This window comes from Anopheles maculipalpis, chromosome 3RL (genome assembly GCF_943734695.1).
Source record: "Anopheles maculipalpis chromosome 3RL, idAnoMacuDA_375_x, whole genome shotgun sequence".
Lineage (NCBI taxonomy): Eukaryota > Metazoa > Arthropoda > Insecta > Diptera > Culicidae > Anopheles > Anopheles maculipalpis.
Genome location: NC_064872.1, coordinates 40711181 through 40722165, shown reverse-complemented (window position 1 = coordinate 40722165; position 10985 = coordinate 40711181). Strand labels below are relative to the sequence as shown.

Genomic DNA, 10985 nt, shown 5'->3' with positions numbered 1-10985 from the left:
ACAGTAAACTTAAACACAGAAGGGCATGATTAATAAAAAAAATTAATTATAATGATACTATCGTAAAGCCAATAAAATCCAACAGAGTATTTCATTTACGGGGATATCGGAGAAAGGCAGAAAGAAGACAAATACTGTACAGTATGATCAGTACACAGGAACTGTTTATTAGTGTCATGTTTGTATGAGGTTGCCCTATTTCTTTCACCCATTCGGAGCTTTAGATCGATGATGGATAAAGGTTCGTACAACGAACGTAGCAACTGCTACTGCTATTGCCGATACTTCCATGAACAAAGTCAACCTCGCACGATCGCATAGTATTCGCGTTACCAGAAAGGATGTTCCCTAACACTTTGCTCGTTTGGCGCAGTTCGATCTCTTCCTCCGCATCGGCATACAGTGCTGTCAAACGTTCCGCTAGTATGTGTCCGTTACCGCGTCCGTATTCGAAATATTCTTCCACATCTTCCTCCAGATCACTTAACATGGTACCGAACCAATCCATATTCCAACCGTTGGTTTTAGAGTCATTGTACAAAGTCTGCAAATTAAAGATTGATTTTTCCATTGATTCTTTGATACCGGCACACTTTTCAGCCGGTTCCTTCGATGTACAAAACAGATTTTGAAAGATACGCTTTGCTTCCCGTATGGCTGCAGGGGCAACTCGTACTAGCATCAACCAACCGTCAACATACGCAAACATGTTGGGTGATTCTAGCTGTACAGCAAGTAGTGTGGAATGTTGGCCATCACACGAGATTGCTGGCATACCATTGTAAGTTAGTGGTAGACAGCGTCGATAGAGATCGTGCGATTCAAGTACGGCATCATCCTTGGGATGAACAGTTACAAACGAGCGATGCGAATAGCAATTAACGTAGTTGCCTAGGACACCGCCATTTTGATCCGTCATCGTGTGACAGTTCTCGATTGTGCCATGATGCTTTGACGTTGGCCGGTAGTGTGTGCTGTAGTTGTCGACCGCGTTCGCTGCAGGATAGTCCCGGTAGTGCTGAGTGTTTTCCGCGTGTGAAAAGAACCATTCGAACGGAATGTGAAGTGTGTGGAACATATTTCTCAAACAGTCGGCTCCCGAAGAACTGTACCGTATGGTCGGGTCAGCGTGCGGTGCCTCCAATCGTTGTGCTAGTGGCGCGTTGATTCGGTTCGGCATCAGCGGTTTCACTACGCGATTTGTGAATCCTTTTGTCAAGACTGCCGTTTGAAGAATCTGCAAAAATACCGAAAATCCTGGTATCGCACTCTTCTCGTAGCTGTCCGCCATACGCAGTGTCACGAAGAAGGTGTAGAATGCGATCGGTATTATGCCGCGTTGTAAGTTCCCGATAGCTTGAGCATTGGCTGCCAGAAAGAAGCGGGCGTTGGAGAGCTTGCTGGACCAATCGCCTCGCATGAGACGCTTCGCCCGGAAGTATACTTCTGTCTCGGCTAGCCGGTCAAGTCCGGCTTCTATCTTTTTGCCGTACTTTTTAATCGTTCCCGGTAAGTTGCGAACGATCACCGTTGTAAACGATGCCGTAATGTAAGCATCAAACATGCTGTAGTACAGTCCCGGGTCGGTAAAGTCCCATTTCCGTACGTCAAACTCACCGCCCATCTTGAGCGCACCGAACAAGTAGGCAAACGAAACCGTAATTGACACGTGCGAAACGACAAACAGCGCTCGGCCGAGAGCGGTTGTAAGGGAACGGAACGTGCTGATCAGCGTGTTGGGATTCGTTACGATGAAGGCTGACGTAGCAATGCCACCGAGCAGTGCATTCCATGTGCCGGGACTTGTAAAATCAAAGTTTCGTGGATCCCAGGAACCGCTCGATGCGGCCAAAGCAAAGTATCCGAACGTTATGCCCGAACCGATCATGACACCGATCGACGCGGACAGCGATAGACCCATCCCGACGAAGTAGGCAATCGATGCCGTCATGTTGTAGGGGATGGAAATACCGGTCAAGGCTCCACAAATCAATCCCAACCAAAGTGATTTGGACTTCCAGTTCCATTCCAGCGGATTCCAGGATTTGGCTGCTGAAGCAGCACCGATATAAGCTCCAATAATGGCCATTATGATGCAGCTGATTGCGAAAGCTAGCTCGCCGTCGGGATCGATCAGAGAAACGGGTGAATTACCGGCGTACACGTACGGGCTCGGGTACTGTTCCTTCGGATCCATCTGGTAAAACCTTCCAATGTCGGGATCGTACAGCCGTGCGCGATAGTTGTACAAGCCAGTTTCTGGTTCCCACTCCTGACCAGTGTACAGATACGAAAGCTGCCCATCGAAATCGGTCCCGAAACGTCGAAATAATTGCCCATAGGGAAGATAATCATAAGCCGCAACTACTTCACCATCTTTTACCACCAACCGGACAGATCCTTCATGATCCGTGATCACTGCGTACATCTTATCATTACGAAGGAACCCAATCAGCTGCTGATCCTTGTATATGTAACTCGTCACCCGAACATCGGGTGGTTGAGCCATCGTTAGGTAGGTCATATCCATGTCCATCAACACCAAACCGTTTGCATCGCGTATGTAATACTTCTCACTTATAACCTTTCCATCCTTATCCAGCACCTGCTTGAAGGTACGCTCTCCGCGCACATCGTACTGATAAATCAGCTTCCGTTCGTCCATCATCTCTATTTTACTGACCCGATGCAACAACTTATCGTACTCCATGTGCTTAATACCTTTGTGTTCTGCCTGAATGACGGCTCCGTCACTATCGTGTACCATGTTGAATTGTTCTTCCGTACGCTGAACACGGTCAAACTGTTGGCGATACAGTTTGGTGATCTGATTCGTTCCTGGACGGTACTCTAACCGATACCGAGAGAATCCCGTGTAAAACATCCGATGATTCCCGTTTGCATCGATTTCGTACGACTGCACATCTGCGGCCGAACGTCCCAAAGCTGTCGCAAAGTGGTGAGTAAGCACACCAACAATATCCGGTATATTGCTCTCATATCGTTTTAAAGCATTTATAAACTCCGGATTCAACGAAGAAAGAGGGTTTTTCACATTGGTGCCAAGAATTTGTTGACTACTTAATGATTGCTGGAGTTGGGTGCACATCCCCATTATCATATTCGATCCTTTGATCCATCGCTTACATTTCTGTTCAAAATCGTTCGCATTTAAAGCTTTTCGTTGCGATATTGCCTTCGCTAACATCGTTTTCAAGTGATGGCTGTAACGATGTTGTTGAATGAAGTTGCTAAAAATGGATTTCGTTCCTTCGCGTCCGTGACATAAATTAGGATTGGTGCAATCCATCGTTAGGAATGAATTTGTGCGCAACGCATCCCAAATTTTTTGGGATGTCGCTTCGTCAATTCCTTTTATTTCTTTCGAGAAGCTCCGATGCGTCAGTGGGGAAAGAGCCATCTCATGGACTCCATGAAAATATTTCGCCTTAATCAACTGATCATGATCGTCGTAGTCATAACGGTGACCGTACTGGTAGGGGAAACTTTTGCTACTCAATACTCCCGAAAGATGTCTCAGTGTAGCTCGTTTTCCGCACACAAATGGTAGATCGTCATCCTGCTCCCCGTAGAACGTTTTCGTTACAAGATTGCTTTTATCTATGTAACCTGCTCGCTGCAACGTTTCGTGACAAAGCGCTGCCCGTTTTTGGTCCATGATGTTGTGCTTAATGAAGTATTCCGGATAGATACCGTTGCGCATCGGGCTAGTTGAATTTTTCCAGTGAGCAGTGAACAATGTCCTCGATATGAGACCCTCGTAGATGGGGGTGTAGGAATCCTGCCCATAAGAATCAGTTTCCAGATAACTAACGCTTTCGGACAAGTAGTCATCTTCGAGTTTCACCAAAAATCCCGGCTGGTTGTAGGTAAAGTTGCGCTGGAACGTGTGCTTCGCGTCGGTTCGTACTTTCATCGCCTCCACCATGCCATCTGCATTGTACGCAAACTCAAACATTGGCTCTACCATAGCTGATTCCCTAATTGATGTAATATCTCCACGTCCGTTGCGGTCGTAGATAAATGTAAACGGTTCATCACCAGCGCCGATAGGATACTTCACTGATCGTAGCTTATCGTTCTCATATTCATAGTCGATCGAGTAGGACGTGTTGATCGTGTTGACTACAAACACCTTCCTCAGCACTTTCTTGTTTTGATCAAACACCATAAATTCGGTCATTTGATCCTGATCTATGCGTCTAGAGGAAAATGTCGATCGATAACGCATGTTAGGATCTTTGTCATGCTCTCCGTAGAGTGTATCGATAAAGTTGGTAGAGTTGGGTGCTGTTCCACTGTTTGCCAGCACCTCACATTCGGTTTCATTGAGCTGGACCAGTGCTTCGCGAGTAATTTTATCATCCGCAAGATACGTAAAGTGTACCACACGATCAAGCGTTTCGTTGTGATCTTTGTGAAGGCTGATGCGGAGAATCCCCTGCCTATCGTACAGGTATCGGAAAATTCCTCCATCCGGCGTGCGCTTTCGGGTCATCCTGTTGGCTTCATCGTAATCGTACCGAACTTCCCATTGCTGCTGTAATGTCGTCTGCTCGGCGGTGTAGTTGGTACTAAAGAACGAATCAAGCCGTTGAGCTATTGATGTTTGTGCCTCATAGTGATACATGGGCGGTAATTCTTGCTGTAGTTTGTCATTCTTCCCATACCGCCACGTACTAAGCCGATGCTCGTAATTAGCCACCTTAGAATATTTGGCAACTTTTTTACCTTTTCGATTTTCAACAATTACTCTGACGGCACCACCGGGAAGTTGTACAACTTTGTGTGCGAATCCTTCCTTTTCTGGGAAAAGACTACTGAGCAAGAAATTGAATGGGACATAGCTGTACGTTCGCGAATATTTCCCATCGATAGTGTAATCCTTCCCGGGCAAACCTTGCATGCGTTTGTTTTCTGTTGGGTCGTTCCCGTAGACGGTTTGTGTGTAAGGGAATCCTTCACAGGTCGGATTTAAATTAGCCACCGGACCAGAAATTTGTAGCGTCGTGTTGTCGAACGTATGAATGAAATCATCAAAATAATCAAACATGTGAGCATCTGTATCATTGTGCACTTTTGTCCATTTCGTTTGCAGGATTGGTCGTTCGATTTCATCATAAAGGATCTCACGAAGCAGAATTGTGGCAGGGTCCACATATTCCAGTATCTGCGATGGTTGACCAGCTAAACTGTGGTAAGTAACTTTGACTGTTGGATCGTACATTTCAATAAATTCCCAAAGCTGAGTTGTTGATGAAAGGTAGAGGGTGAACCTTCGCTCCAGCACATCTTTTACATGCTGCTCGAGAAGTGTCTCTTGCGTTAGGGATCCATCTACCCAGACGGAAACTCGGACGGGTGTAATAAATATGAGAATTTCACCGCGTTGCGGCATTTGCGGACAAGGCGAACCGGCAGGGCACGGTAGCTGGAACTCTTTAGTTCGCCAAACGAATCGTAAATACTTGTCGGGCGGTGAAAGGCTATACAGGAAACGTAGGGCCAGCGTACTCCAGTTTCCGTTGAATGTTTTTGCAATACTTCCACCCCAATGGGAAATACCGAGCAGCCCGTTCTTCCCAAACCATCCTGATGTACGGGGTTTCATTTCCACCACACACGGCCTACGGTGTAACTGGCGAGTGTACATCACTTTCGAATCGGTGACAAACTGCTGCACTAAACCGTGCTCGGAAAAGATGGCCGTCTTTTTGCCGTTTCCGTTGTAGAAATATTGTTTCATCAATCCGGACGCACCCAGTACTGCACTTACATCTCCTCGGCCAGGTTCATAAATTTTAGCTTCAAACGGCATGCTGAGTGGCGAAAAACGTATATGATCGATCGCGATCGTTGGATGCGTACCTGTTGGTGCTACGGTGACGACAAATTGAAGTTTCGCATTGACAGGATAGTGTGTTGTATCAAGGATGCTTTCAATATAGCACCATTTTCCGATGATTTGTTTTACTTTAGCTGTTTCAGAAGATAATGTTTTCTTGTCTTTCTTTGCTTCCATCACATCCACACGCATGACGTCAACAGTATCGCCAATCTTGAGTGGTAAAGCCGTACGTAACCAGCAGGATACCACAAACATCATATGTGGCTCGAGTGGCGCAAATTCACCTACTAGTTTCTGCGTAGCTTCATTTAACGACAAAAATCGATTGTGGTTCTCCCTTCGAAGCAATTTGCTGTCAAACTCCCATTTTTTCCCCTTACCGAATAGGTTCCTCTCGTAACTTTCAAACCCATAGTAGGATACCATCTCTTCCTTCAGGCGGTAAGGGCCCAAATCAACTATCGGTACCCGTTCGTTAACATCCAAAATCATTCGCTCAAGCTCGTCGCGCTTTGGCATGTGGTGTTTCTCGGATTGCTGTCGTTTTTCCTCCTGATCGCGTAACTTTCTGTCCAGCACCTCTTGACCATCCGCAGCGTACGCTTTTCTTACTGTGTTCCCTGTATCGAGATCAATGCTCTGTTCGTACCAACCGAATCGAGTTCTGTTCGCGCCAGGAGCTATTTTGATTTTACGAAACATGGCTCCATCAACGGACAGCTGTAGGTCTCGTGGGTCATAGATGTACTCGGTCGTACGGCTTGTTTCACCAACCGAAGTTATTGTTTGACTTCCCAGCGCAGTGATGGTCGGGTTTAGAAAATACTTTGCGCATCTAAACAGCAACGATTGTTCCGTTTCCTTTTGACTGTATGACGTGATGAGTGCTATCTGATTGCTTGCCCGGTTTAGTTTTTCCTCGACGGGAAAGGTGACCGTTTCTTTTCTATCGAAAAAGTACACGCTCAGCGGTTGATCTTTCGGCTGCGTCTGAACGTAGTGTGGCACGACAAGCTGTATCTCTTCCGGTTTGGTAGTGTTCATGTCAAACACGGTCGCTCCGCTTACGGCAGAAACAATTTTGAACGTATCGTTGGCGTGAGCTTTGTATAACCGATAGTCAGCATTTAAGGTTTGGTTCACTTTACGCAGCCGTATCGTGTCCTCGTCGAGATGCTGCTTGTTCCAGTGCAATCCATCGTACGTTATTTTATGATTACCGACCAGTACACCGTCCTGGTTGGTGAGCAGTCCAAACTGTGACAGATCGATCGCGAATACAACCGCATCCTTGACCGATTTATAAATGCGCTGACTTTCTTCGCGGGTAGTTTTTTTGGCCTGGTTCCAGATGTCGTTGCTTTGCTTTTTCGCCTCGGCAAGATAGTCGTTGAGCGCCACTGCATGCGGACCGCTAGATTTTTTCACATACAGATGGTACTTGTTGTTCTCCAATCGGTAACCTAGTACAAACTGATCGTCTTCTTCAGTATTAACCGTGTAGTTGAGGTTAGTCAAGACTGCATAAGGAACTCTCGTTGTATAGTAATCGAAGATTGTTGCCGTTTCAGTAAGATTGAGCATGAAAAAGCGAACATGAATTTCTAGCACATCTGCTCGGATTACTGGAGCTTTCAGTATGATGGCTTGTTGGTAGTTTCCCAGCATATCCGCAACCAGGCCCTTCCGAATCGACTGCGCTAATTCTTGGCTAATTGCAAAGGAGGAAATAAAATCATCGATCTCCTTGAAATAGTTGACATTCTCCGGAATAGCTTTAATATGCAACCATTCTCCGTTTGGCTGTAGCAAGGAGATCTGAAGCTCTTGCGCGTAAGTTGCATACCCGTGGGGAAACGCTTTGACGGCAAAGTTTGTTGGTAAATTATTGCGCAACTCTACATTGCTAAACTGATGATCGGCGGTGATCGTCACCAAGCGTAACGATTTCAGATCGGAAAGCAGAATAAACGTGTTGCCGGCGGAAACGGTACCATCCAGTGGGAAGCGATCATAATACTTTTGTTGTTGCCATCTATCCTCTGTAAAGTGTAGAATGGCGATATCTTTGCACGAATCGTAGATAACGACCACTACGAGTAAATTTTCGATCGCATGCACCACGTATCGCTTGATGTCGTTCAAAGCGAAAACCGTTTCGATAGCATCCGTTTTGCATGATCCTCTTTCACCGAGCGGGCCTCGAAAGTGCAGTACCAGCCGTCCGTCGGTGAGATTTGCATCCACAATAACGACATAGTCCGGCCCGTAGTATATGGAACCATCATAGTCGATCGGTATGCTTTTCTTGAGCGATGTAGGATTGATGGGAATCTGAGTGTACACCGGGGTCCATGTGGCTTCGTTTGGGTAGACAATTTTCGACAGTCGGTACTGTTGATCGTACTCGAACTCGAACACGCTGTAGTCACTTTGTTTTATCGCCTGCAGCAACTTCTGTTGGTTGTTGTCACTGTAGTGAAAGGTAAGGTACTGTGCGTACTGCAAGGCTAGTACGGATAGCTTCGTAATGCGATTCGCGCTATAGCTCAACTCTATCCGTGAATCGTCGGACATGCTAATGGAAGTCAGACGTACGTCTGTGTTGTTTTTAATAAAATTGTAGAAATAAAACGCTTTGTGTTCTGTATCAGCGATTTTTTCCTCACTCAGAAGCCATCGCGTAGGGTATGTTTGGGTTTGGCGTGATTCACTTCCGCACAACGGCCACATAGGGCACACGATCGACGTTTGAAAGTTATGCATAGCTACATACGTCATTATGCGCTTGTCGATCGTCACCTTCCAGAAGTTGCGCTTGGGATTGTAAACGATCTGAATGTCCGGATAGCCGTCGATTGTGAACGTAATTAGTTCCGATTGCGATTGATCGTCGTGCTGTGTTTTCGGTTGTTGCTTCAATATAATTCGTTGATTTTCCTTCAGTAGCGAATATTCGTGGTCTTGCACAAAGGCGCTGTTCTGTCGATCCAGCGTAATATAGTCCAGCGGAAAAGACCAACCGCGTCCGAGCTCGTTGTTGTAATCTACGTGTTTGTATTGGATAATTTTCTTAATCGGTATGCCGAAAGGTGAGGGAATATCCACTATCGGTAGCATCAACTCGACACCGCCATTATAAGGATTGATAGGATGCAGTACGGAACTCATATCAAGCTGATCATGCAACCAACGAGCGTGATATCGGTTAGCAACAATTTCCGGAATCGTAATGGGTGGCTTTTCCTTCACATCAGCTTCGATCGGTGTTGGTACATCAGCAGGTTTGACTGCTTCATCATTGTCCGAGAGCTTTGTATCAACTATGGCCAACCCGTTCGTTGTGTGTAGGAATAGTTGTAAATTTTTCGAAGCTGCATGATTTGTAACTAGTTTCAGAGGTGCATAACGTACGGTTTGATTAGCAACTGTTTCAGAGAATACGTTGCTGAGTTCGAAACCGGCAGGCGTAGAATAAGCTCGTAAAATGCATAAGCCTTGTGGTCCACTGTAGATTAACTGGTCGTAACCGTCTCCGTCAACGTCCACTGATGTAATCGCTTCCACGCTACGGCTATTCCAGCCACGTAGTTTCGAAAAAGCCGTTGTGTAGAAGATTCTCTGGAACGTTGAGGTGGTCTCATTGAAACGATATACATTTAGACCAACTGTTGAAAAATGCAACAGATCGTTATACGCTGTTTGATTGAACTTGGCAAACATTATCCGGTCATATTCGCTATCCAAGGGAGGAAAATCCTCTACAGCCGTTAGTTGCTTCAGCGTGTACTGGCTATCGAAACGGAACAGTTTTAGTTGTGATTGGGTGCGTAGAGCGATTGCCAGCTGTTCATTGCTATCCAAATGTTCCACCAAACTTATCGCATTGGTTGGAACGGTCCAGGCAGCTTCCAAAACGGGAGATTTGTTTAACACTTTGATAGCGTACTTTGACTCCTCAAGGATCAGAGCGCGAAATTGTACGACGCCGTCGAGACGCGACATAATTCCAATGCGTTTTTTAGCAGGAAATACCTCACCGAAGAGGAACGTGTTTTTGGGTAAACCATAACCCGAATAATCATGAAACGATGATGTCTTGTACTCGCGCTTTAGTTTCGAACCGTCCCATTTATAAATCTCGATTCCCATTGCGTTTCGAAGTACGAGCATCGATGGCTCATACACATCCCACGGATAGTTTAGGTTCTTAGTGGATGAAGCAAAGAAATCCTTTCTGTCATGCACTTGTGTGTAACTTCCACCAGACAGTTCGTAAATCAGTAGGGCACGATTTATACGCACAAACACGGTACTATTGGACACTTTTTTCACCTCGACAACATCATGCACATGAGCCGTGGTTAGCAAATTTACGGGCAATTGGAAAGAGTAATGTTTAGATGATTTATGACGTTTCTCCATCTTTAACACGGTAAAGCACAAAATGCAATATGCTGAAATGATGTGATACGTTAATACACGATGCTTTGGAATACTGTTGGGTATTTATGAAGTGTTTTAGGATCGATAAGTGGCAGATATATCGAGAAACCATACCAAAGAATTACTGAACTGCAATCGTTTTGATTCAACATTTTTATAGTATATGACACTAGAGCGTTTGTTTGCTTGGCTTGAGCTTACACAATGTTTATAGTAAGAGAAGAAAGTTGCTCAATAGGAAAATAGTACTACAACTTATTATAAAAATATTGAAGGAACCCAGGTTACAAAACTGTTGACTGTTGATAGTGCTATTAAACATCAGGAACAAACAATCAATAGGAGGAGCTAATAATAAACAATTGAATCAACACATGTTGTAAACGCGGTGTCGTTTTAGTAGATGATTTTCATAAAGTATATAAGATGCAAAGTAGAATATTCTCATTCAGTAGACAACAATTTTCTGTCGAGCATTTTTGATCGAATCTGCGTTGTTAGCGAGCCAAGTAGTAGGACACGTTGAACGTTACGCTTTGTTTTGTTGAACAGTAACGTGAATGTGAATGCGATTTTGCTCTTTGTTAAAAGCGAACATTAATTGTGGTTTCAGAAAAAAAAAAAAAAACATTCAAATAGTGACCTCGAATTAGTGATAGATTGGCAGTAG

At 45.1% G+C, this 10985-nt stretch overlaps 1 protein-coding gene across 1 annotated transcript; it reads right to left on the bottom strand.

The window, feature by feature from the left end:
- Window positions 1-220: 220 nt before the first annotated feature.
- On the bottom strand, window positions 221-10021 carry LOC126560624 (uncharacterized). The gene has a single exon (XM_050216579.1). The coding sequence runs from the start codon at window positions 10019-10021 to the stop codon at window positions 221-223; it is 9801 nt and encodes a 3266-aa protein (XP_050072536.1).
- Between the last annotated feature and the right edge of the window lie 964 nt (window positions 10022-10985).